Source organism: Sus scrofa, chromosome 16 (assembly GCF_054392235.1).
Source record: "Sus scrofa isolate SSC_HxYL_T2T_F1_AM1 chromosome 16, Sscrofa_HxYL_maternal_Yorkshire_Landrace_v2.0, whole genome shotgun sequence".
In the NCBI taxonomy this organism is placed as follows: Eukaryota; Metazoa; Chordata; class Mammalia; order Artiodactyla; family Suidae; genus Sus; species Sus scrofa.
The window spans coordinates 86,384,674-86,412,468 of NC_139398.1; the positions used below are offsets into that span (position 1 = coordinate 86,384,674).

Sequence of the window (27,795 nt, forward strand, 5' to 3'; positions counted from 1 at the left end):
CAGTCCGCGAGGACCTAATGCAGCAGGAAGATCCCGGGGAGTGAGGTGAGCCGTCCTGGGCTTCTCCCCGCTCCGCGTGTCCCGCATTTTTGTGCACCCTTGACCTTCATACACCTAGATAGGGTTAAGACTTCTGACTCTTGCAAGTCTGATTTGACGATCTGCCAGCTAAGTGGTTTCAGCGGTTCAATCCCCTGGCCCTTTCAGTTCTGTCTCAGTCACAACAGCCAGAATAAGTCCTTGAGAATGTCAACTAGGTCACACTGACTCTTCTGGTCACTCGGAGTAAAGTGCAATGACCTCAAGGCACCTCGTCCTCAGATCTCCATCTGCCCACTTTTTTCTGCCACACCCACGGCATATCAAAGTTCCCGGGCCGGGGATCACACCCCAGCCACAGCTGGGGCAATGCCAAACCCTGAACCCACTGTGCCCCAGCAGGAACTCCTCATTCTTTCCTGTCCCTCTAACTTACCACCGGCCCACCTTAGGGCCTCTGCACCGACTGTCCCCTGGCCTGAGGTATCCACAAGGGCTGGCTGCCTTCTTTTCCAGGTCTTTCCTTCTCAGTGAGACCGTCCCGATGGCTCTCTGGTTGCCCAGCCCCTCCAACACTACACACAAACGCCCTCTAGCCTGGTTTGTCTTTCTCCAGTCTTCATCCCCTTCTCAGACACCACCATTGACACTGATTTATTAATTTATGGGTCTCCTCCACTAAGAACGTAAGCTCCGAGAAGAGAACACCTACCCTGTTCGGCTGCATCCGCAGCACTTCCGGTACCCGGCCAAGCAGGCGCTCACAACAGCAGTGAAATGAATCGGTGAAATTTCCCTCTGGGTACTGCTTGGGCTGCATCCCACGAGAACGCTTAGCACTTTGGAAGAAATAAGTCCTCAACTCTCTGAAGTTCATGTGTTTATTTCCTATGCTAAGAATCATACGCATGTATTTAAAAGTTCTTCAATGCAGCCTTCGTGGGTTGCTTTCTATAGCTGACTTTTAGTTCCATTAGGATCAGCAAACAATGCCTTATTTTAGGCCATTTGTTGTTTTCCTTTATGGGCTGGTTCATGGTCAATTGTTTAAAATGTTTCAAGTATATCTAAAACCAGTTTGGACGTCCAGTTTGCAGGGTGCGTGACTTCTCATGTATTTTTAGTTTATGTCTGAATAGGTTCATGTCCCTCATCGGTATCTGGGCTTCAGCTTAGAACACGTCAGCACAGGTACACAGGTGTGCCGCAGAGTACAGAACCCTGGGTAGTCTGCATTCCAGTGAGGAAAACCATGTTTTTGACAGCTGCCCCAGCTCTTCTAGTAATTTCATCACCCATCAGCATTAAGCTACTGACAGCAATGGGTCCAACAGTAGCTTCTTAGAATAACCGATGTTAGAAAGGAGCCCTTACTGAGTACCTCGTGGTATTAAGATGCGATGGAGGTCGAATAGATTGTTAATTCAGGGGTACGCCCCATCCTGACATAAACACGGTCAGACTTTTTCTAGCAAGTCCCTCTGGGTTCTGCCTGAAGCTTAACCACCAAACAAACAGCACTGCGTCTAGCCACCAGCTTGGAGGGCAGCTCACAATACGGCAGGGAATGAAACCCGCGCCCCTTGAATAAACTTTCACACGAGATGTGACACCTTTCACCCAAGATGTGGCTGGACCACCTAGAGGCAGAGCTGGAACGTCACTGAGCTTACAGGGCAGGCTGTCGGGTCTCGCTGCCGACTGCTAGTAACTGTCCAGGAGCTGCCGGCGCTGCAGGAGCTGGCCTGGGGCCGATTCTCCCCATCCTCTGAAGGAAAGGCAGGCAGGGAGCAGCTGATGAACGAACCCGGACCTTGTGCATAAACCAGACGGCTCAGGCCAGGTCCTGGGGCCACCATCAGCATCCCCCAGTCTCTCTTCAGGTTCTGGGGTCACAGACAGGCTGCACTGGTAGAAGGACACGCGTCCCTAATTGTTGTATATTCGGGTCAGTTATCAATACAGAGTACTGTTCTTCATCCCCTTTGACGTTTTCACCTTAACCCTCTTGCGGCTGGTATAAATAACACATGCCTGTAATTTTGCTTTGCTATGGCTTCTTCTGCCATTTGCTTTCTCCATAAGTGCTTCTATTATAAAATATGTGAAATACATGAGATCAGAGAATGTAATACACAGCCATGAAGCCTTACCAAATCTTAAGATTACATTTTATTTCCTTGAGACCTTCATTTTTCAAAATGATCAGAAGTCTTTGCCAGGTAGGAATTTTCTTTTAAATGCCAATCTCTAATACACACATGTGCTCGAGCCCAGGAGAAAACTTTTCATACCCTTTTACACCTTGTCGTCTCCTCTGACAAGTGTGAAGGGAGAACGTGCCATCGGGAATTGTCTCAGGCCATTCACGCTGCTGTCCCAGTACCATCGGGTGGCCTGTGACCAACAGAACCTGCTCACAGCTCTGGAAGCTGGACCTTCGGACCAGGGGCCAGCGTCGTCGGGTTCTGGGGAAGGCCTCCGCGCTCGTGGACTGCCGACTTCTCGCCGTGTCCTCGCGGAGCAGATGGGGCCGGGAGCTCTGCAGGGCCTCTCGAGGCAACGGCACCGATCCCACTCCCGAGGGCGTCGCTTCTGCCCTCCGCACCCCACAAGGCCCCACCGCCTCCCGCAACACGCCTGAGGTCGGGACGTGACCATTCAAATCTGACAGACATAACTACACGGACAATGGCAGGAAGATACAAAATCCAAGGATACTAAGGAGGTATCTTAAGCCCAGGTTACATCTTGTGTGATACATGGAGGTAACATAAATCATGCGAGAAAACTAAAAAATGTACCAGCAGGAGCAGAAATGAAAAGGCAGGGAAAAAAAGACGGTAGCTTTACTAAAATACACACTTGCTTTGCATCTATAAACCGAATGCAAATTTCCCTAAGTTCTGGAACGCCTCGTGGCTCGGCGCATTCAGGATCTAGCATAGGCACCGCTGTGGCGTGGGGTGGATCCCTGGCCCAGGAACTTCCACATGCTGTGTGCGTGGCTAAGAAACTGTCCCTAAATTCTGGAATCGTGATATAAAAAGAAATAACTGTGGTACATACAAATCATGTGCCAGAGTGGAACTTCAAAATATACTTCACATTTCTAGCATTCAAAAAAATCATTATAAGCATTATATTAAAATATTTTTTATCAGAAAGTTTTGGTAATAACCATTTGATAAAATGATATAAACATGTAATCAGATAAACTGTACATAGGTAATTTCAATACACTAAATTAATGAATATTCCTTATGATACATTTTATATAAGAATATACATTATTTTTAGATTATTAAAAAATACTGGCAACAAGCTGCCAGATGACGTACCTCCCCAGTGGATGGGAAGCCCGCACACACACAGCAGGAGGCCTGCAGCCTGAGCCCGTCCCTGCCAAAGTTCCCCAGGAGGCGGGGGTGGCCTGAGAGGTGCAGGCGGGGAGGGAGGGCTGCAATGTGGAGAGGGGTGGGGGTGGGGTGAGAGCTGGAAAACTGAGTCGAAAATTCGCTATTTTGTTAAATAGCTGATTCAATCCCCTGCACCTCCTCTAAGAAATGTAAATTTTTTTTAATTTTTAAAAATTGAAAAGTCTCAAGCTTCAGTAGTCTTTTAGTACTTTTAGCCACAAAAGCCAAATTCCCTTCATTTACTTTCCAATTTCATCACCAAATATCCTGAAGATAACGTTTTTCCTCTTTTAAAGTAGCCAACATTTTCATTGCTTCTAGTTTTCCACCTCCAACCTCTTTGCTTATTATGTCCACCAGGGTATCATTGACATCCTTGGCCATATTCTTAGCATCTCTAAAAAAAAGAACAACAGCATTAATGTTTATGAAACAGCAACTCTGACCAAAGCCTCCCTGATTCCCGAATCTTGCGGCAGTTGACTCCGTCACACCTCAGTCCTCCCTCCTTTTCTCCAGAGAGCCCCCCTCGGGCCCCCCTGGCCTCAGGCACCTGTCACTCCTCCAGCGCCAGGCCTTCCCCCAGGGACTATCCTGCGTCTCCTGCTGATCTCCCCGGCCACAGCGTAAAGCTATTCAGAGGCGGCTGAGCTCCGAGAGCAGCCAGGACCTCTAAGTGTCCGAGGACCTCCTACCCCGGCCCCTGCTCAGCCGTCCGTCTTCGGTCTCCTGAGGCCACAGGCTCCCCGACACCGCTGCTAACAGGCATGGTTAGTGAGGACGTGCTCGGAGCCTGGCCCTTCAGCAAGGGCTTCTTCGCGTCTCCGCTCTCTCAGCTGCAGGACGGGCGAAGGCCTCCTGAGCGCACCTGCAGCACCCCCCCCCCCACGGCACCTGCTCTGCCCTCGGGGTCCGCTGACCCCGCTCTCCCTCCAGGGCGGGGGGCTGGGGCAGAGTCGCCTCATCCACCTCCCGACTCTCGCTGGGCGACTCTCGCTGGGCGTCTGCTCAGGGGGCACTAGTGAGTGAGGGTCAGGCAGGACCTCCTGAGCCAGGAACCGAACTTGCCCTGCCGTTTCGGGTGAAGCTTCTTGAGGACATCATCTGTGACGGCCGGCTGTCTCCACGCCCCCATCGTGCCCTCCCTTGGCCACTGCCAGGGGGCTTCTCCCCACCACCCGGCCCCTGCCTTCCCCTGGCTTGGCCAGCAGCAGCCAAGGCCTCCCTTGAGACAGAGTCCCCTGGGCTTAGGGACAAGTTCGCTCCTTCCCCGGTGGCTGTGCTCAGTGCCCTCTGTTTGGTCCACGGGAAAGTGCATGAGTGTCCTGCTGAGCCCTCACCGCCGCCAGCTCTGAGCGCTGCCAACACGGCTTCACGGACGTGAAAAACGAAGCACGGGCGACGGTGAACAAGCTCTGGATGGCTGTTCTCGGAGTCTGGATGTTTAAGAAATGTCCCAAGCCCTCCAGGGCCAGCCGTCCACACACGGGCGCAAAGTGTTCGGAACGCTCTCGAGCTCCCTTACCGAGAGCGGCGTCCAAACCTGCAGCCTGGCTCTCACCCTGAGACACTGTCCTCTACAAACAAAGTGAAGAGCGAAGCCAAAGTGTAGACAAACAACGCCCAGCAGCTCTGCCCTTTCTGCCCAAAGCAGTTTTTTCTGGCTGAAGTCACGCCAGTATTTCTTTTTCTGCATCACAGTTTAAAAAAAAAAAAAAAAAAGTAATTTCTTATTTTAAAACTCCTTTTTAACTAGCAAAAATATCTGACTTCCATTACAACAAGTAGCTAAATTTCTAAACTTTTAATTTTCTATAGCAGTCTTGGGTTTCTGTAACGGATCTTGGCTCAAAAAGTAGATAAAACCTAAAAAAAACTCCTGGCTTATGTCGATTTTGACATTACGAATTGTGCCCTGAAGAAAAACGATCCCAGATCCACCTTCTTAGGGTTAAAACCAAAGCTTTTTCCTTAGCTAGGTCAAGTGCGCAAATCACACATTCTTGGATACGACAAAATCAGTCTTGAGATTTCAAGTTAAGTGATACTCATCTTAACATGAACTGAAACTTTCAGGGGCTGAAAACACGTATTCAGAACAGCACAAAGCATTCCCCAAAGCATGAACTGAGAGCCACTGCTTTTTTCCTGATACCAACAACTGCTTGGCTATTAAGTGTACGTTAAAGTCGTTTCAGAACCTGTGCTTCCATTCCTGGGTTTAAGAATCAAACCTCTCATCCGCACGTGTCCGGACTATTACCCAGGGGCCCCGCGCTTCTTAGATACCCAGCGCCGAGCGCCCTCCGCAGCACCTGAGCCCGAGGCCACTTACCCACAGACGTAGACGTAACCCCGCTCCTGGAGAAGGGCCCTGGCCACCTGCTGGCCGTGCCGCTGGATGCTGTCCTGCACGTACTTGGCGGGGGCCTCCTCCTCCTCCCCGGCAGGAGCCTCTCTCGAGCAGGAGACTTTCAAGTGAGTCAGAATTCCACACTTGAGGAAATGCCTGAGCTCGTCCCTGAAATGCAGTACTTAGCTGGTCACTGGAAGGACGGTCACTTCAAGGGGGACACGTCTGAAACCGCCCGGTGGTTGAGTGTGGCCACACCAGGGTCGTCAAGTACCTGAATAAGTAATCCCTGTCCTTGTGTCGGCAGCCAAAAAACAGCCACGTCGCTCCAAAGTGGCCAGCCGGGTGGTGTTCCTGGAGCTTCTCTCTAGGTGGGAAGAAGGCTGAGCTGTTCATCGGGAATAACAGGGACAGCAACCTCTCTTTGGTCGGGAAACACCACCAGCAAAACCAGATTGGTCTGTAAAAGCCACCTTGGCCGTCATTCCAGGCCCATTTACCGCATTAGCATTGTACCACCCGCAGGGCAGCCCGGCCACTCCCGCAGGCTCACCTCTGAGCTGCAGCCCTGTAGGAGCTGCACACAACAGCTCTGTGACGAGGACGATTCAAAGTGTCACGCTCTGAAACCTGGACTAATGTCTACATTAAATATTAATAACAATTTTATGAATAAAATTAACTCTCAACTAATGTATTAGAAAGTGGCACAGGGCTTTGAAAAGTAGAACGGCCTGCTGTGACATGTCTCACAAACAATGGACACACCGATGAGACACACTTGTATGTCTGCCACTACTTTTCAGCTTAAGGAAAAAACCAAAAAGACTGTCCAAAGGACTCACTCCACTACCCGGCGAACATGACATTGAGAACTCTTGCTCCACCAACAGGGAGAGAAGCACAACTTTATGTATTTATATCAAATACTCATGTTGCGACACAAAGATACCTGTATTAATATCATTCTGTGGAAAAACTACACAGATGGTAGGGATTTAACTTAGAATCCGCTGGTATATCGGACCTTTGTTATTTTACCAGCTATATCTAGTTAAGGAACAGACGGGACAGCTGCCAAGCCTCAGAGCAGAAGGGCGTGCCTGAACTCCGTCCCCAACCACACACACCAGAAACCCCCGTGCGGCGGTGGAAGCCAGCACTGTGGTAAAAAGGGAAAAAGGGAGCTCCAGCGGCAAATCTCGAGGGGAGGTGTTTATCTTCCCCGGATGACAAGCTATGCTGTGCCTCTGCACGCTTGATGATTTCCTGAAATGAAAATGTTACAACCCAAGTCCAACATCCCAAAAGCTACTGAAGGAACAGAAAAGCTATCACATTTCCACCCAGGATCTCAAGATATGCGATTTCTCAGCAGGCAAAGAAAGCACATACCTATGTTGCAGGAAACCAATGAAGGGGGCGATGCCAGTTCCCGGGCCCACCATGATGACGGGGGCCGAGGGCTCACCGGGTAAGTGGAAAGAGTTTGCTGTTCGAGGAGCGATGTATATCTGAAATATTAAGCCGACGGTCGTTAAGTCTGAAAACAGACCTAGACGAAAGCATATAACCTAGGTGATATCTGCTAAGAAATCAGCAAGTGCACCTTCCCCTCGAAGAGGCATCATAACATCAAACGGGGGCATTGAATCTTCCTGAAACCACACACACGCTTGTCTAAGCACAGAAAGAAATGAGTCTGTCTTAGAAATTTTTCTTTTCTATCCAAATCAAAGGCGTTTTAAAAATGACAGGCATGCTATTTCTGAGGGAGGACAATGAACAAATAATCAAATTCCTTCTCTAGGCCCAAGCAAACATCTGCTTTTCTAGCAGGCACCCCACTGTCTGTACCACGAAGAAATGTACCAAAAATGAAGACAGGAGACGTCACGTTAGGACATAAAGGGGCAACGACATCAAGATGGGGCGAAGGTTTTAGGTGAAAACTAGGCCAGGGAAAGAGAAGCGAAGGAGTTGCTCCCAAGATGCCAGAGCCTGTGCCATGCTTGTTACTCTGTGCCCAGTGTTACTTGTGTTTGTTGCAAAACCATAACAAGTGACACACAGATAAGCAAAATCTTTTCGCTACAACTTCAAAAGGTTTTGCCTCTGATCATGTGCCGAAGATACTTACAAGGCGTCAATTTGTAAATACATCGATCTTTGAGTTTCACCTCCCGCCACAAGCTGCAGTTACACTGAGTGCTTCTAACAGTTAAGGAGAGGACTCTCTCTCCAGGATACGCCAGAGCCCCTCAGCCCCTGCGCACTGGCAACTTGTGAACTTCAGTAACTTACAGCAACCAAACCAGTAATACCATCACATTGAAAATGACATGTTCCTTTTTCAATACCAAAGAAAAGGCATCATAAAAGACTGGAAAAATTTTTTTCTAAATTTCCACCATCCTTGAGTGAGGAGGAACAACAACTGTAATTATCCCCTGGGCACAGGGAACGAGATTTTGCCACGTGTGGATCAAGAGGTAAAATAATACCACGGCTCTGAAAATAGAGGGAAAAAAATCAGGGGCAGGGAAAATCCTACTACCCAAAATTTAAGGACATAAAATTAATTTTTGGTTGTCAACCTTTTTTTTTTTTTTTTTGATTTTTTAGGGCTGCATTGGCAGCATATGGAGGTTCCCAGGCGAGGGATCAAATCAGAGCTGTGGCTACCAGCCTACACCACAGCCACAGTAATGCCGGATCCTTAACCCACTGAATGAGGCCAGGGATGGAACCTGCACCCTCGTGGTTCCTAGTCGGATTCGTTTCTGATTCGCCACGACAGGAACTGCAGCCAACTGCCAGTTCTAAATGGCTCACCTGGTGCAGAGGACACAGACTGAGCATAAAACGAGCGGGACCCCATCGCCAGCCTTCGCTGCGTACTTGACTCTTCCTGCTCGACCAAGAACCACGGCAGACAAGGTCCCCTTGTCTGCGATCATGACCCACGAGGAGAAAAGACCCTATTACATAAAAGTCACCTTACACATTTCAGAGACACACGGGCGATTTCATACTGAGTGAAACTGATGTTCCCCTGACTTTCCAAGATACAGTCAAATTCAAGTGTGGCCTGAGTTTTCCTTTGATAACCTGATGCTACATTAGGTTAGCAAAACGCAGGGGACACTACACTAATTTTCTCATCAGGTGGAGGGCATACTTTCAATGATGCCAAACCGCACACCCCTGGTACCTTGGGCGCCGGGGCTTTCTCGCCATCTGCACGCGCGTTTGGCTGGAGAATTGGTTCCACCAACGTGGCCAGCCAGCCCGTGCACACGCCTCTCCGCACCTCGGCTGTGGTGTGAGACGAAAACTCCACGATGTTAAAAATGAAATGAAGCTTCCCTGGGTGAGACAGACTTGAGCTGCAACAACACAGAGATCAGTTTTTAAACCCCATGTCGGGACCAACACACAGGCCCGGCTCGGCCCTGATCACTGCACCGAGGGGCCTTGCACAACGGGCTCCAGTCTCCCTTTGAATTCTTCCGCGAACGGCACCCTTCCTACGCCGAAGCCACCCCCTCCTCTTGGCCTGAACGATCACTCAGCAAGTTTCCCGTTACCTGCTGGCCTCTGAGGCTAGATGAGATTTATACAGACTCTCCTCCCTGTGCCCTGCCTGCCCCGCTGCCCAGGGAAGGCGGCCCCGCACAGCAATAAAGCCACAGGTAGAGGACCTGGACACTCGCTGAGTGGGGACCCCAGCTCCGGACCAGGGGAGCCCCTGAAGACCCCACAGCTGGGACCTGCTGGAGGACAGCAGTCTGGCCTGTCTTCTCCACTCCTCACCACGCCTGCCACTGTCCCCCATAGATCTGCTACCTTCTCAATACAGGAATCCGCAGCTACTAAGGCTGTGGAAGTCGCAATTTTGTTATATTTTTCGGAGATGCTGTGTGTTATGCTAACAAACGTTTGTACCTTGCACATGAATACGGTCTGGGCTGGAGCTTAGGAAGATGCTCTGGAAGAAAAAATAAAAAGTAAACTATTATTAATTGAGTCCTCTTGAAAACATATCATACATGTATATGTAGGTCACATGTAAATGTCTGCATTTGATTTGGCTTCTTATATTTAGAACATTCTGAATAACTTCTGTTTTGGTTTTAAATATTATACAGCACATGTAAATTTACTGTGTCCAAGGAAAATATTACTAAATACTTTTTTCCAATTCTTAGAGACAAAACATATTGCCTTTCCTTAATCTGAACTTAAGGCTTTTTTTTTTTCCCCCCACACCAGAGGGCTGTAAGAGAAGGGTCCACGAATGAGCCTCCAAGTCAAGGAACCGATTACAGTGTCTTCTGGGGCATGTCCAGAGTTTGCAGATTTAAAAGGACTATGGGAAATACTTAGGCTTGAAATATTTTCCCTTCTTATGTTTATATAGCAAAAAAACAGAAGTGTAATTATAAATATCTTTAAATCAAGTTATCCAGAAACCCTGTGGTTTTTAAGATACAGAGGTGCTCTCTTGAAAGATTAAGAGGCCACTATCTGACTATCTAACTATCCACTAACAAGCTCTGAGTGGATATTTTTGTGTTTGGTATGTTACATTTTTGATAGTTATTTAGCAAAAATTTGGAAAGACTTACCCTTGTCTTACACTCGTAGTATCAGAATAAGGTTTAACAATAGAAAAGAATTAAAATTTTTATAAGTCCCAATGCCCTTAATTTTTAACATGCAAAGTGATACATGTTAAGTTTAACCGGGTACCAGAACACAGAAAGAATTGGAACAATGTTTCCATGACTGACAGTTTCACAAGCTTCTTATAACTTCTCTACACACGTTCAGACTGCTATCCCGACCCCTGCATTAGCTCAAAAGACTCAGCTGAAGGTGAGAGGGTTCCTAAGAACAGGAAAGCAGGAAGAGCAGCCTCAGCTTTCGGGGGAGGGAGGAGCCACTAAGAGATAAAAAGGGAAAGGGCAGGGCCTGCCCTGTAAGGAGAGTGCCCTCGGCTGTGCTGGGCGGCACAAGGGGCCTCCCTGGCCCGGCACTAAAACATACAATGCATGACTTCCTGTCACCAAAGACAGGTGCCAATTTAAAAAATTTTAGTATTTATCACTCAGGAAAAGAGGTGACAAAATTATAGGCATAGGAGAGAAGTGATGGTTTTAAAAGCCTATAAAATTCCTATAGCCACTGTCCCTGGAAAACAGGTCTCCTGATCCTGGTGCCACCACGGAAGGTCTTTTGCTGCAGGAGGACCGGAAGAGACGGTCTGGGCAAAACACGAGATGAGCCCGTATTTGGAGGTTTTGCGATGGGTCCCCCCTAACCCCACCCCCGCCTGAGCTTAACGCCCAGAGGCACCGTAAGGCCACCTGTTTGTACTGGTCCGACACGAGGAGCCCTCTTCGGCTCTTGAAGACACTAACTGTGGGCCTGCCCAGACAAGAACCCGTCTGTCCTCTGCACACAGAGCACACGCTTCAGCCGACTCCGTCAATTACCATGATCTTTGGAAAAGACCATTTTCTTAGAAAGCTCATTTTTAGATAAAATCTAGCTAAACGCTTTCAGAAAATCATCTAAGAGGCTGAATGCTGAGCAAAAGAAAAAAGAAAAAAAGGAGAGAATTAGGACTGGCTGTAATTAAGAGAGCAAATGACAGTGACAAAGGTAGGAAAGAAAAATTAAAATAAAATAAACTAGCTGGGCAGAGATTCTTGGACCTCAGGCAGCAGTTGAGAGGCCAGGGCCCCGGGGCAGGCAGGACGATTACTCGCTGATGAGCGTCTTGTCACCAAGATGAGCACAGGCCTGCAAAGGTGTCCTGACCACAGAGGGGCTGCCGCCGAGGAGGCCGGGTGACTGTGACAGTGGCCACTCACCGAGCAGGAGGCTGAGCGGAGGCTGGCAGGACGGGAAGGCCAGGAGGAGGTCGAGCAGGCAGGCCCGGGCGTCTCTGACCAGGCGGTTGTAGTCGGCTGTCCCCTGGCGGCTGCACAGCTCCTGAAGCCTCCGCCTCTCGGCGCCGTCGCTGCTGTGCTCGGCCAGGGCTCGCAGGAAGGCCTGTGCCAGGCAAAGAAGCCACTTACGTTACGTTACGACGCGCCCCACCCGGCGGTACAGCCAACTGTCCCGGAGGGCGAGGGTGGGGGCGCCTCCAGGGGGGCGGACGAGCCGGGAAAAAAGCCCTTTGCCTGCTGTGTGCTTTCACGGCAGCCTGTGAGGAAAAGCCACTTTCTGTTCAATTTGTGGTCACCTCCCCTCTATCTTCAACCAACGAATCGGTCACAAGTATGATCTCAAAGTACACACGGCAGGAGATGTGAGTGATCAGAACGTCTCCACACCAGACCTTCTACTGCAGGACACAACCTGCTCTTGTCTCAGCTTGACGACGACAACCCTGACTCCTACACTTACTGGACAGGGCGCACGATGACACCCGCCCGCCCCAAAGGCTGCCCAGGCGGGTCAGAGCAAGCCAGCAGGTAAGTGGTGGCGACAGGCTAAGCGCCCTCCGGGAGCACACAGGCCGCTGGGGGCCTGGGGGCTGGAAGTGAAGGGCCGCTGAAAAGACGGCACGGCCGGTGGGGGCAGGGGGGCAGGCACAAGCTTGGCTCCTGGGAGCACGTGAGGCTCATGCAGACGCGGGGATGTGTGGACAGAAGCTGGACAAGAGCGAGGGTCAGCACAGCAAGGGCCCTCCCGCAGGGAGCTCTGTCACCTCAGACCCGCTGTGGAAAGAGGAGGAGGACATAGAGCAGAGCGGTAAAGTCCCAGCGCTCTCGTTGTGCCTCAGCACTCACAACCCAACTAGGAACCAGGAGGACATGGGTTCGATCCCTGGTCTCGCTCAGTGGGTTAAGGATCCGGCGTTGCCGGGAGCTGTGGTGTAGGTTGCAGACACGGCTTAGATCCCACGTTGCTGTGGCTCTGGCGTAGGCTGGTGGCTACAGCTCTGATTAGACCCCTAGCCTGGGAACCTCCATATGCCTCGGTTGTGGCTCTAAAAAGACAAAAAGACCAAAAAAAAAAAAAAAAAAAAAAAAAAAAAAAAAAGCCCCAAATCAGTAGTTACTGCCACAATACTGATATCTAGTGGATCTTTCTATCTCCAAGTTCATCTAAACATCAATCCCTTTAATTTTCCCTGAAGAATTCTTATGTAATAAACACCTAGGGTTTGGTTTTGTTTTGTTTTACACAAACATTAAAGGGGAAAGCCCACACTCCCAGGAGCTTCCTGTCACCAATCAGAGAGAAAGGCCCACGTATAGTTGGAGAACAGTACCGTCCAGGGCCGCTCTCACCACAAGCTTGGCTCACCAAGCTTGGTCACCCTGCCACACCAAGTTAATGGCGAGTAAAATACGATTAAGAAAAAGCCCTACTTGAAAATGTTCGTTTAAATAGACAACATACAATTTCAGTGTAAGTGCAAACATAAAAATATTTGTCTGCGACAATCACAAAGACATCACACACCTTGGGAACAATTCTGTCACTTTTTTGTGGGGGAGCCACATCTGCTTGCATATGGAGGTTTCCAGGCTAGGGGGTGAATCGGAGCTGCAGCTGCCGGCCTACACCACAGCTCATGGCAACGCCGGATCCCCGACCCACGGAGCCATGGCAGGGATTAAACCCGCATCCTCCCGGATGCCAGTTGGGTCTGGCACTGCTGGTCACAAGGGGAGCTCCCCGGGAACCATCTGGAACACCTGCTGGGAAGATTGTACTTTTCCAAGCCTTCAAATGGCAAATACCAGATTTAATAAACCCTGCACAAAGGTAAGCATATTTTTAAATAGTTCCCCAGAGAGGGAGGAAAAATACCTTTTTAGGAACTGCTCGTATCTCGAGGCACCAGGTGAAAAGGAACTGGAGAGAACGCCCCTCGGGTACGTGCTGGGGCAAGGCCGCTCCTTTTCGGGTCGATGGAAAGAGCCCACGACACAGAAAACAAAGAAGAAAATGTTTTTCAATCCCTAAAAAACACACGTGACTGTAACATTTAACATTACAGCGCTGTCAGAGCACCATGTGCCTTACGGTGGTGTTCATAGGACGGACAAAAAAAATTCCCCAAAGCAATACAGTAGAAAAACCCACGTGGCAAAAACAATTATCAGGACTTCAACGGCATTCCCAGATCAGCCATCCCGACCCAGTCTAGGTACACCAAACCAAAGGAAGGGAAATTATTCAAAACCCAGGAATGGAAAGCCAGACGACGGCAGTGCCACCACCACTGCTTATGAGCCTCAAAGGAATTTTAGAACTGATGAATCCGCATCAAGACTCTGAGCAGATACCTAAAAAATAACTTCCTCTATTTATTTTTTATATTAAATATGCAGTAATAAGTGTGCTATAAGAAACAGTAAAAACAACAACTCAGAAAGAGTCCTGGAAGCGTTTTGCATTACTGTCTTAATGTGCTAACTTGAAACAAAACAATGCAGGCAGCAAAAGAGAAAGTAACAAACCGGCTGAACTAATTAACCCACTTCTCCAAAACCAGGTACATTCATGTTTTAAAATGGTCCCCTAGTTTCCTGCAAGCCTGCTAATTTTCAGAGTTTAAAAAAACTGATCCTTCATTTTTAAGGTCTGTAAGTGTCCACAAGGCCCTCTTACCACCTCCGGGTATTTGATGTAAAAGCTAAGAAACCGCCAAGACCGCTGGTGCTGCTGGTCCAGTCACTGACCTCCAGCATCTGGGCAGACCCAGACCTGTCTCCCAGCCCACGGCCCAGTGACACGCCGATGTCTTTTTTTCCTCGTCTTTTTAGGGCCACACCTGGCATCACATGGAGGTTCCTAGAGTAGCGGTCTAATAGGAGCTGTACCCGCCAGCCTACACCACAGCCACAGCCACGTGGGATCCGAGCCGCATCTGCGACCTACACCGGATCCTCAACCTGCTGAGCGAGACCGGGGATGGAACCTGCGTCCTCATGGCTCCTAGTTGGGTTCGTTACCGCTGAGCCAACTCCGGGCCCTGCTATCGTGATAAACAGGAGAAGGGGGCTGTACCTTTCTTCTTTGTGTCCGCCTTAATCTTCAAGAAGACACGGTGTTCTCGCCTGTCTGCGAGCTGCAGCCTTTGCAGTAAGCGTTCCACCTCAGAGTCACTGTTGGGACAGATCACGCTGAAGGCATCTCCAGGCTGGTAGGAAAAATCTGTTTTCTAGAGCAGAACCAACGTAAAAGAAAAAAATTCCTCAGGAGTTAAAGAAGTTTAGCTGTGGAGTAACGGCGTTTATTACATGACTGTTTGAAAACAGCAATTAGAAACAAATTCTTTTCCTCTTTTGGGGGGGGGCTACACCTGTGACATGTGGAAGTTTCAGGGCCAGGGGTGGACTCTGTGCCCCAGCAGTGACAAAGCCAGATCCCCACCCACTGCGCCACCTGGCAACTCCAGAAACAAGGCAATTCTAATTGCAAAAAACTAACAGGCCCAACTAACCAAACAAACACACTTTTATTAAGAGTTATTTCTAAAAAGGAATTCCGTAGTTATCCAACGTTTTGCTTTTTATCAGGAACTCAAACTGGAAATTAAGACCTCCTGCACCTTCCAGAGCTAAGGTGCTCTGGTAAGCAGTGTTCTCATCGTCCACGTGAGAACCCCTCTTATGAAAACACACACACGCACACACACGCACACAAGTTGAGAGCAAAAGAGACTCCGTGAGGCCATCTGCACTGGTTTTCAGTTCCCTCTCTTTACGTCTTTCCTATGGGAGGGAACTGGGGGGGGGGGGGGAGGACAGTTTTTCCCCCCTAGTGACATAAAATGTGAAACCATTGTCTTGGTTGTGAACATGCTCCAGGAGGAGCCACTTGCCGCAGCAGGTCTGCTGAAAGGTGTGGACGGCTCTGGGAGGGCCTTGGCCACACACGCTCACCTCCTGGCCTGTGAGGGACACAGACTGGCCCCGCCGGTCGGCCAGCCCCTGCCTCTTCAGGACGAAAGTACATAACAGAAGGAAGATGTCTGGGGAACACGGGATATTTAACAATATGGATTATCGAAATGTTCCAAAGTCATACGTGCTCATTAGCATGTAAGCAAAACCATCTAGTTTTGACATCAGTTGTTTTCCTTGTTTTCCGTTAGAAATTCAATTAAGCCAACATTGACAGGCTTGAGGGGCCCTTTTCTGAAAGCCCAGCCCTGGGAACTTCGCGGGACCCCTCATCAAGACAAAGGGTGGCGCTCCAGGACACTGAGGAGGTCCCCCAGCTCAGAAGGTTCACGATTATCCATCACTGCTTCTTAACCCGAGGCCAGTGGACTTGGGCCAGGGCTGGGGAAGGCTCGGGAATGGGGTTCAGAAAGGCAGTACATAAACCTCCGGATTTCGATTCATCCTTCTGGAGGGGGGCCATGGTCTTGCAGATTCTCAAAGGAACAAGGACCGCCTCTGAGAAGTGACCGTCACGTGACTGCCTAGTCTGGGCTGTTTCCAGCCAGACTAGGCAGTGACAGGCTGACCTCAGGTACCAGCCTTCTCTCCCGGGTCTAATACAGAAAATGCTGCTCTGATTCCATTACTCCCGCGGTTTAACGAGTAAGGCAGCAGCACGACCCTCTCAAGTGGAAGCATCCCCAGTCCCCCCTCATCTCAGCCCCTCCCTGAAGTGAAAACAGGTACGAGGTGGGGAGACCAAACGATGGCTGGAGAATGCAAAGGCCGATGGACCGTCATGGACCGGATTCTTCCTGGGTGTGTGGATGGGAACACACCACACAGGGCTTTGCACTTTCTGACCACACACCTGTGCTCAGAGAGACACTGGGTAACTTACTGAAATGTCCAGTTCTATCAGAAGAGTGGTTTTTACGGCATCGTTTGTCGTCAGCTGAACTGCCTTTGAAACGGGAACATGAAAAACGGGATCCACTGAAGTCACAGGTGCGTGGCTCTCCTCCTTGAGAAACCAAGTTGATAAAATGTGACTAAGCGCACTTCTCCATCTACTGACCACTGCTCCAGCTGGTGACAAGGGGAGAGTGCCAGGAGCCCTTCCAAGGCCCTGGCTATTTAAGCGCTCTTTTCTGAGGTAAATGGCTCCAGACATATGCCCCTCGATCTGTCTGAAAAGAAGCTCATTCATAGTCTAAATTCCTCGTCTATCAGACTTTAGAATTTCTGAGCGATATGGAAATACGAGATCTCCACCTTTTCATGTGAAGGTCTGAGAGTCCTGCCAACGAAAGGTGCAGAAAGAAAGAGTACGCTGCATGTCTCCGGAGAGTCTGAAGGAAATGACCAGACTTTCAAGGACATGTCAGGCAGTGCAGCCGGTCACAAGGACCCTCAGGGCTGGGCGATGCTGTTCGCTAGAACTTTCTGGACGATGAGAATGTTCTATAGCTTCTCGGGGCCAGACAGGAGCCACCAGCCACGTGTGCCCACCGAGCACTGGGACTAAGGAACTGAGATCTTCATTGTATTCTAGTTTCATTAATTTAAATTTAAGTAGCCACACTCGGCTAGTATTAGGCAACAGGTCTTACGAAAACAGAGAAACTAAACCTCCGTACCACCTCACTCCTTTCACAAGCTGCCATTCCTGAGTGCTGCTGAAAATGGAAAATGTAAGAAACCTCACATGGAGCTCCAATCAGCCGCGCCAATGAAAGGGCACTTGGCGCTGCATCACACGACTGCCCACCCTGGAAATTTACCCCAGGCTCTCTGGAAGAAATTTCAGGGCACCACACGCTGGCCATTGTGAGGTGACTTTTAGCCATTACTCTACTTGATGCTCAAAAGTCTACAGACCAATTTAAAGTCACTTATTAGTAGCAAATATACTCTAAGCAAGAAAAAGGCTTAATATAGACAAAAACAGATCTATGAAATATTATCAAGAAAAAGGAAAACCCACAGGGGAGCATCCCAGGACACCAGGAATCCCACTGCAAGGAGATTTTCCTGTGAATGAGTCCTTTGAGTTTAGCTGCTGAGAAAATTCCCTGACTTCCCACAATACTTTGCCCTCATCTGACTGACACCTAAAGAAGAAACCAGTAAGTTAACTCTCCAAAATCAGGGAGGAACTGAGCTCTTGATCATTTAGCTCTTCAAAGAGAACGAACCTAACACGAGTACTTCTGACATGCACAGAGGCTACCTCCCTGCAGTAACGACTCAATTCTGCCTTCCCTGGAGAAGGAGCCACAGACACCAGGTGACCGGATGAGCATGGCCGTGTTCCAATAAAACTTTATTCACAGAAGAGAAGAGGTGGGCCACACTCGCCCAGCAGCCACAGCTTGCTGGTCTCTGCTGTAATCTAATTAAAGACCTACCACCACCACCGCCACCCAAAGCACAGAAAGTGAAACTGCTCACCTGGCCCAGGGCCTCCTGCAGATCCACCTGTAAATACTCTGGTGGTGAAGCTGGAATATTCAGAGAGGCTTGTGAAAGTGGGGGTGCTGACTGGGTAAGTGAGGACTCAAAGTCTGCGATCCAAACACTCGAGGGACCTCTGTTCACGACGTTTTGCTCCGAAACCTCAGAATCCCGTCTTCCCGAATCATCCAATCTCAGAAGTCCGACCTGTGAGTCAATGTGTGATACTTCCGGTGTGACGGGCTCCGAACTCAGGGAGGGGTTAGATGCCATAGCAACGGCGCCGTTCATCTCGTTTCCTCTACGTGACGCAAAATGCTTTTCGAGGGCGGCCCAGAGTCCATTAATCCATGGCTCAACCACAAGTTCCAAGCTGGATTTTGGTAATAAAAGAGGGAAAAAGAAACAAATGCCTAAGTTCTCCATTTAAATATATAACGAGAGGACAACGGCTGAACCTGGCCATTTCACAGAACGCTGGGAAACTGTCAGAAACACCAAATGTGAAGTCTATTTAGAATACAGAAAATACTTGGGACTGATTAAGCTATAAACAGAACATTGCTGCATTCGTTAGCAATGAGCTATTAAAAACATGAGCATGCATAAAAGAACAAAAATGAAGATAATTTAGTAGTAAGTAAGAGAAGTGAAGTCCTCTTCATAGCTTCAAGTAGAGTTAGTATTTTAAGTTGTAATTTTAAACAGGAATGTTAAATCCTGATGAGGCTCCCAGAACTCCCTTAAAATCCAAGTCTGCTCAAGTATCATCAATGACAATTACAGCCAGCAAATGCACCATCTTTTTTTTCTTTTTTTTTGTCCTAGCCAGTTTACTGATCTTTGCTTCCTACAGATGAAAGTATCACCAAGAAACCACTCCAGATTAATGTTCTTTTAACTAATAGTTCAAACCTCCTATCAGTTCTGAGCAAGTTTTCTGGTAAAACTTCCACAGAGGCTGACCACAGGGGAGAAAAGCAATCATCCACTAGGAGAGCTTAACTAATCGCAAATACATTTTAAAATACAGTCATCTACTTGCTACCAGCTAAGAACACCTACGCAACAGTAACGCCACCCTCCACCCCCTGAACGGAGGCACCACGCAGAGTGAAAGGCTGAGGAAGGCTTCATCGGAAACCTGGGGTAGTATCTTCGCCACTTTCGATTACAACTCCAGCGAATTATCAATCACATTCCAGTTCATAAAGCTAAAGGACCATCAGAAGAGGCACATCTCAGACCTCTGTCTTACTGTGACTTTGGCTGTAATTCCACTGCATTCATTTGGTGCTCACACAGTAACAGCTCGAAACTGAGTTCCACCATACATCCGTCCCCCAGGAGCCCTTGGAAAAGCACGTGTGTAAAACTGGCAGTTCACACAGCGACATTCAAAACACCAGTCTCACAAGGCGGAAACGTCAAGATGGTAGCAGGGAGCTCATGGTCACTCCCGTACGGCAGGCGCTGCTCTAAAGCGACAACCTGTATTAACGCATCTGATCCTCCAAAGAACCTCACACAACACACACTCTGATCGCCTACTTCACGAGGGAGAAACCAACCGCCACAGGCTGCCGACATCAGACCAAGGTTCGGAGTCGGCGAGCGGGGAAAATCGAGGAGGGGAACCAAGTGTTTGAACTCCGGTCTGCATTCCTAACCCCTTCAGTGGGGCGGGACATGAAGCCGAAAATGTCTCCCTAAAAATAACTTCAGACAAGAGGAGTTGGGTTGAATTTTAAGAGATGGAGGCTGCTGAAATATACACTCACCAACTTTAATACTCAACGCAACAAATGAAAACGGAAACCAAAAGTCTTCAAAATATGGACAGCGACAGGACTAATGGACTTTGTAAGGGTTTGGCAATTAAGCAGCTGATACATGACAGTAGGATTTAACGCTAACACGATTCTGGAGAAAAGGAAAAAAAGGCCCCACATAAAGGGACAACACAGCAGACAGCGCACAAGGAAACGTGGTACCCACGCGGGGCGTGGGTCTGGGGAGGCGGAAAGAACTCAGGGCGTAACAGCTGCAGAAAATGGACTCGAAGGGGGCATCGCAGGGACACACAGAAGCGCCTCCCACAGGCCCGTGCAAAGTGCTGGCCGCAGAACAGCACGACCGCCACCTAACCTGTCATGATGCATCAACACAGACCCAGCGGGCGGCATGTACTCACTCCAGGCACCTACCAGAAAAAAGGCAAGTGTGTGCGCCGTGAGGTGGCGGACGCCGTTCACGGATAAATGACAGAGGCAGCTCTAGGACATCTGTAAAGTCTTGGGGTAACAAGAATTGAATTACCAAGGGTACGTTAAGAGGTTATCTAGGAGGATTTGAAAATGGCACTCGGGGGAAGCCTGAATTGTAGAAGCAGGAACAGATGAAAGAAATGGCTATTAAGATGGTGAGGAGAGCGCCAAGGAGCCAGCGTGTCAGGAAGGCCCCGACCCGCCTTCTCCCTCTGCAATGTGGGGCCTGCTGGGCGCCCTCCCTGGCAGAGAGAAGGGCACATGCCAGCCAAGGCCCTAAAGGAAACGCTGACTCGGACAAATACTTCCATTTCTAAGTCCAATGGTAACTCTATTAGGGCACCTTCCCTAAGGTCTTCCATTAGCAGACGTGGACATGAATGAGGTACTTAAAAAAAAAAAAAAAAAATCAGCAAAACAGACAAATTAACTGGACGATCTGTGGTCTTAGAACTAAAAAAGCTAACGAAACTAGACTGTGACTTTCCAGATCAAAGATTTAGTACTAGATCAAGACAGGACACCCGTCCGGATGGACACGGCAGAGGCTGCCTGCTCTTACCCAACACAGTCATCCGCGTGGCCAGTGTCATAGAAATGCTGGGCCCCGAGCTCCTGCAGTCGTTTATCGATTATTTTCCCCCCATTACAGAAGTACGTGTACTCTGAGTCACCCAGACCTAAAGAGCCCAAACAGGCCGTTAGTACACAGGAAGGCGTCGCATGGACCCTACACGGAAGAGAGAAACCAAACATTTAATGCCGTTTCATGCTCTTGTTGATGGGACGAGACATACTGTGTAACTTCACATTTTAATTTTTCCTTGAAAAATACTAAGTATGCAAAACAGAAACAAGACAAATACTCCTGATCACTGCTAACAGAAACAGATTTCCCATTTTGTTTTCATGAATCTGTGTGAAAACACAGCAATCTGAAAACAAGGATTAGACAGCACTGTGAACGCGTGCTGCATGTGTTGACAGACTTCTCCACTCTACCGCAGGGTCTGCAAACCACAGCCTGGGCGCCCATCACCACCCACCGTCTTCCAAGTCGAGCTTTACCGGCACACGGCCAGATCCAATTGTTTGTGTCTTGTCAGGGCAGCTTCCAAGCGACAACAGCAGAGGCGAGTGGCCTGCAAAGCCTCAAATATTTATTATCTGGTCCATTCCAGGCTTTACTGACTCCTAATCAAGAACGTGGAGAGATACATCTGAAACCTAAACAGTCATTTGCTCTGTTTCTGTGTTGGGTAAATTAAGAATTGCTTCTCTGTTTCTTGATAAGAAAACATTTTCATACTTGGCTGAAAATTTAAAATGAAGAGCTTAAATTTCTTGGTTGTTTAATCATCATCTCCCCACATTTTCCCCACAAGAATAAGAAGAGCGACTGGTGGGTCCATATATGGGCCTAAGCCTGACTAAAATAGCTGGACAGGCTTCAGTCTTTACTTTTCAATACATTTTTTAAGGATTTTTTTTTTTTGGTTGTGCCTGCAGCATGCGAAAGTTCCCAGTTCAGGGATCAAAATCCCACCACAGCGGCAGCCCAAAGCCCCTGAAGTGACAACACCAGACCCTTAATCTGCTGTGCCACAAAAGAGTTCCTGAGGAACTTTTAAAGCATGTGTACACGGCTCACTCTTGAACATAAGAAATTGGAAAAAATCAAATAAAAAAGAGGTAAACACTGTGGAGTTCCCGTCGTGGCTCGGTGGTTAACAAACCCAACTAGCATCCTTGAGGATGAGGGTTCGATCCCCGGCCTCACTCAGTGGGTTAAAGATCTGGCGTTGCTGTGGCTGTGGTGTAGGCCGGCAGCCGCAGCTCCAATTCAACCCCTAGCCTGGGAACCTCCATATGCCTCAGGTGCAGCCCTAAATAGACAAAAGACCAAAAAAAACCACAAACAAAAAAACAACAACATGTAAACACTCTGCATGCTCTCTCTCGGGTGTATCACACATGACAGACCTTGGCCCAGACCATGACCTCGAGTTTCTCTCCAGGTGCTTTATCTCAGTCCATCCTTACTAGACACCTCCCCCAAACAGCTCTCAGAAGTGAACGCAGACCACAAGCCAGGGCAACAGACCCTGAATTCCCTCTCTGCTGTCCCAACTTGCTGAGCTGCTCCTTCTGATGCCTTAGTGTTGTACAGCCATCCTTCCCACAGCCCTAAGCCAGGGCTTAAGTTGGGGTACCTATTAGAACTACCTGGGAGCTTTAAAAAAATACCGATACTGGGACCCCGCCTCGGAACAATGAAGTCAGAATCACTAAAGTGGGGCTCAAAATAAAGGAACGAGAAGAAAAACTCCCCCAGCTGATCCCCATGGTGGCCTGGCCTGAGAACCACCATCCTGGGGACTGGTTCCTGGCCTAAGGAAGCCATGGGATCCACCTGGGAGCTTAAAAACAAACAAACCAAACAACCCACAATAAGACAGCATGCAGGGTTGCTCCTTCAGGAATTCCGTTTTAGCAGTTTGGGGGAAGGCCCAGCCACTAACGTGGTGAAAATGTTTTCTGGCTGAATGGGGGGCTCGCCTGGGGTTAAGAATGCTACTCGGGGGCTCTGCAGAGAGCTGCTGTGGGCGCAGACTGGGCAACAGTGCGTATTTACAACCAACTGTGATACAGAGGTAAAAACCCTTACATAAAACCCCCCGAGGACAAAACGCATACGATGATATCCCAGGTCTCTGAAAGACACATTTGGATATTAGCGTGAAAGCCAGCAGGGAGCTTACAGTAAGAGCACAGAACACAGTCCACACCTAGCAATCCATACCGCAGGTGAGCAAGGAGGTCGCCAGGCAGCGTCTTGTCCTGTATGGCTTTAACGAACTTGCGGGCTGTGTCGGGTGGGTCTCCGTTGCCCGTGGTGGAAACCACCACCACAAGAGGCGCCGCTTCCATCCTCAGATCGTACTAAGAGACAAGGGTGCCAGTCAGGGCTCTAGCGCTGTGTGTTCCTTCCGACTTAACACATCCACGAGGCGACCCACTTAATCTTCCACTTGCCGTCTATATCGCAGGACGGCAGAAAACTACACAGAACACCGCAAAGCTGGCCAAGTAACAGCGTTACCACCCCCCCCACCCCCTGCCCCCCGGAACCAGGAAGCCTGGCTCTCAGGAAGGCCGCTGACACCCTCAGGGTCCAGAGAGCCCAGAACACCGTCAACAGGGAACTGAGGTCACCAGCGTTTCCAAGTCTGACAGATTCCAGTTTCTTTATTCTGATTCTCACCTAAATTTAAATACTCAGGCAAATTACACTATCTGTATTTATAATGACCCCATGACCTCTACACAGCATGAATGTTACCTAATTTGGCTCCAAGGATTGCACTGTTTTTCATGCTGACCTAACATGTAAAAGATCTGAGCTAATGTTTTACCAGACAATTGATTCAGCGCTTACAGGACACAACGGAACTCTATACAGTTTGTTAACTTTACCTTGAAAAAGACTAGCATCTAGGGAGCAGAGAGCTATCAGTTTGAACCTGCATCAAAAGCAACTGCAGAAATCATTCAACTGCAGAGAGCAAAGAGCACAACTAACGCTGTATTAGAAACACTCACTATTCACTTAACTTTCAAATAGCTGCTGAGCCCACGGGGGTCACTGGTGAGGTGACGTCACTGGGCCAAACCAGGGCTAGTCACACGATGCTGATGACTTTGTTTCTGTTTGTAGTGACAGATTCAGTCTGTAGCGCCTGCAGCTTCCGCAATGTAGATTTACTTTGAAAGTAGAATCACGGGGCCTGCAAGGGGTGGGGTCCTCCAGGACCCTCCTGCTGGTGAGTGACTAATCTGGAGTCACCATGGCCCTGCTGAGCTGAGTTCATAATTCACCTCTGCTGCTGGCAGGCTGGCCTTTAGACCTAGAAATGCACTAGAGGCCAGAGGAGGTTGTGAACCTGGGCAAAGGGTACGGCAGGGTGGGGTTTTGACTCCTGGGCTGAATTCAACGTCTCTGGCTCACAGAGCACCGTGTGGCCTGACAAAAGAGCCCCTGCTCATTCCTAGGGCCTGAGATGTATCAAAGTGTGAATGGGAGGGTCGCGATCAGACTGAAAAAGCAACACAGATCTGTCAGCATCTCCCTGTCCTACGGGGGGAGCTTCGGAACGGAAGAAAAGCAAAGCAGCCCCGGGTCCTCTCGTCTCCACCTTCCGTTGTGCATCATGAAAGAATCCGGTGGTTCCCACCTGGAGGGACTCTGGCATGGATGGCCAGGTCTTCTTTTTGGGGAAATACAAACAGTACTGAGATTCACGAGTGGAAAGGACACGTGGCCCAGTGAACACACACACCTCGTTAGTTCTCAGGAACCCAGGAGAGAAACAAGGCAAATACTCTAACTTTCATTTAGTTGAGAAGAGTTACTTATCACAGTTTTAAAGACTGTGTAGCCCAATTCAAAAAACCACTTACATTAAAAAGAAAAAAGTTCAGGAATCTTACATTAAGGTGATAAAGCAAATTTTTGAGCATTAAAAATGGATCATGGTGGCATTTAGGTCCCATTTTGCTCGTAACCAAAATTCTTAAAAAGTACATGAAGGTAAAAATCGTGACTTACCTGACCCATGGAGTTCCCACTGTGGCTCAGTGGGTTAAGAACCCAACACAGTACCTGTGAGGATGCAAGTTCGAGCTCTGGCCTCACTCATGCGGGTGAAGGACTGGCACTGCTGCAAGGTGCGGTGGAGGTCACAGATGCAGCGTGGATCTGGTGGTGTTGCATGGGCTGTGACGTAGGCTGGTAGCTGCAGCTCCCACTCAACCCCTAACCCCGGAACTTCCACACGTCACAGGTGCAGCTATAGAAGCAAAAATAAATGAATGAAATTATTAAAAAACCACAACTTACCTTGTCCGACTCACTGATACAGTGGAGGTCTGCAGAAAAACCATGTGCATCTGCTTTTTCACATATTTCTTCTGCTATGGCCTTTGCCTGTCCTTGCTGTGTAGCATAGAGTAACAAAAACCTCCTCATCGCCTCTGTGCATATGCTACACTGCGACAGTTACACTGGAACACAAAGGGGGAGAAGGACTTTCTTTTAACAAAGTACAACAACCTGCAGCTCTTAATTCTCTTATTTAGAAAAAGATTTCAACAATATCTAGGCGTAAAATGAAGCAGAGACTTTCCAGAATCTGTTTGTCAGCATTAATTCCAAAAGGCTAAAAGAGAGAACTCATCAAACCCAAGAGAATACAGGGAATGAAGCTGTAATTCCAGGGCTCAGAAATCAGATTCTGGGGCCAGATCACTCACAAGAGCAGAAGTCCCGTCAAGCTCTCAACTGATCAGTCTCTGCTGCCTCACCCTTAGAGTGGGGACAATGACAAAGACGGACAGACACAAAGCCCCTGAACAACGACTGAGACATAGCAGTGCTCAATAAATCTCAGACATCTCTGTTCTCTTTAAAAAAAGCAAAGTTAAAAATTCATAAAAACTGTAAAAACCTCATTAAAATTGATTCCTACTTAATCCCAACAAACAAATCATAGTTCTCAAAGCACAGACCCTGTTTTCTTATTTAATTCAATGTCATATATATGTGAGTGCATGTGCATAAATACTTATACATGTCTATACCGAGTGAAAAATATTCCAAATCCACTCTAGCCTTTTACCAGTATGTGTGCTTTTCCGGAACAAGTAATGGGGGATAAAATAAAGGACATTCAAAGACTTTTCCCCAGGCCCGTCCAGTGTCAAAACCTGGGAGACTCTCACGTTAGGGGACAAATTTAAACGGACACCCAAACCAAAATTTTGGCTTTTGGTAAATGAACCACAATACTTTTGTTGTTGTTGTTCCTCTGGCCAATTAAATCTAAGGGCAATTTGGCCACGAAGAAATGAAAGGACAAATGAACAGTGTTAAATCGCAATGCTAAAAATCATGGACTAGCCTACGGAACAGAACAGCGCCTGGACAGAGCGGGCGCTCTAGTGGTCAGCAAGATGACAGGATAAGGGAATCGCAGGAAGACACCACGCACTTGGAGCTGACTGTAAAAGCGCAGTGATGGAAAACAGCTGTTACAACCAAGGTCCGGGAGGGCGTCCCAGGAGACACACACAGGCCTGAGGGCTTCAAAGCACGAACCCCTTGGTACCTTGGCGAGAAAGTCCTCCAGCCCACGTTCCTCAGAGGTGGTTCTGTTGCGCCAAGAAAGAACAGAGACCACTCCAACCGAGAAGAAACAAATTAGGAGTCTTTATTACAGGCCACACTGCCTAAAAGCGGCTTGAGTGTGAAGCCCCGAACAAAGAAACGGACCGTGTTTATAAAGACAAACTTACATTCAGGTTGGGAGGGGGTGCGTATGCATAATAAACAGGGGTGTAAAAACAAAGGGGAGGTTAAAATACTTCAAACCTTAACTAGTGAGAGTGTTTAAGTTAACAATAATGATTTGTAGTAAGGTTCATATCGTCTAACTTCAAGCAGGCAGCTTATGTCGGTGCCAGAGAGGCAATTAGATGGGTAACCTTGCGGCATCTCAGTCCCCCTTAGCAGCTAACTTCGTTCTTCTAGGAAAGGGAGCTGCGGCCGGAGACTTGGGCACCGGGCTGATTGCTTTACACCGGCCCTGTGCAATGTCAACAAGGCCCAGGCCTGTGTCCGGAGCTGTGGGATGTTAACAGGGCCCAGGCTTAGGTTCTTCAGTTCCCCGCACCGGCAGGGCACCGTCACGCGAAGAAAGAGCGGAACACGAGGGGCCGCGTTCCCGGCATCCCTGAGTCTCAGGCGCCCCGTCCCGGTCTCCGCACCTGACCCCGCGCTCCGATGTGCCCTTTACCCTCGTCTAGTACAGTGTTCAGAACCAAAACGCCGACGGAGAAGGGGCTCAAAGCCACCTTCGGGACTGGCTCCGCTCGCGCAAACGCCGCCCAGGACTCCGTCCGAGAGGCCGCGAATAGCTTTTAGGACCAAGACCCAGGTTCAGCCCGCCCTCCGGCCGCGTTGCCCGGAGGGCGCGGAGGCCAGTGTCCTCCCCCACCCTCAGCTCCCTCCCTCGGGTCCGTGCCGGGCATGTGCCCAGACGGAGAAGCGACAGCTGCCCCGTACTCACCTGCGCGCGTCCGGCCCGGACGCTGGGGAAGGCGTAGGTACTGCGAGCCCGGCTCCCGCGCCTGCGCACACGGTCGCGGCGTGCGTACTCGGCTCCCGAGACCAATAGGAGGCTCGCGAGAGGAGCTGGGCCAATCACGGCGCGCCGGACGTGGGGCGGCCTCCGGACCTTGCGCATGCGCCCGGCTGCTGGGAGCCCCCGCCGCGGTGCGCG

The 27,795-nt window shown here is 49.1% G+C and overlaps 1 protein-coding gene across 33 annotated transcripts; it reads right to left on the reverse strand.

The window, feature by feature from the left end:
* Positions 1-2,193: 2,193 nt before the first annotated feature.
* On the reverse strand, positions 2,194-27,621 carry MTRR (5-methyltetrahydrofolate-homocysteine methyltransferase reductase). 33 transcript variants are annotated; one of them, XM_013984931.3, is made up of 16 exons: positions 27,583-27,621; positions 25,356-25,519; positions 23,259-23,398; positions 21,018-21,135; positions 18,186-18,561; positions 16,633-16,755; positions 14,851-15,004; positions 13,648-13,736; positions 11,694-11,874; positions 9,760-9,802; positions 9,026-9,200; positions 7,207-7,325; positions 6,086-6,178; positions 5,794-5,979; positions 5,020-5,148; positions 2,194-3,855 (listed from the first exon to the last, which is right to left on the reverse strand). In XM_013984931.3, the coding sequence occupies exons 5-16, from the start codon at positions 18,477-18,479 to the stop codon at positions 3,714-3,716; spliced, it is 1,728 nt and encodes a 575-aa protein (XP_013840385.3). In that variant the 5' UTR covers positions 18,480-18,561; positions 21,018-21,135; positions 23,259-23,398; positions 25,356-25,519; positions 27,583-27,621; the 3' UTR covers positions 2,194-3,713. The 33 variants fall into 33 exon arrangements, 28 of the variants coding, with proteins under 28 accessions (XP_013840385.3, XP_013840380.3, XP_013840382.3 ...); XM_013984926.3 differs by having other exon boundaries at positions 21,018-21,185; XM_013984928.3 differs by having other exon boundaries at positions 23,245-23,398.
* Between the last annotated feature and the right edge of the window lie 174 nt (positions 27,622-27,795).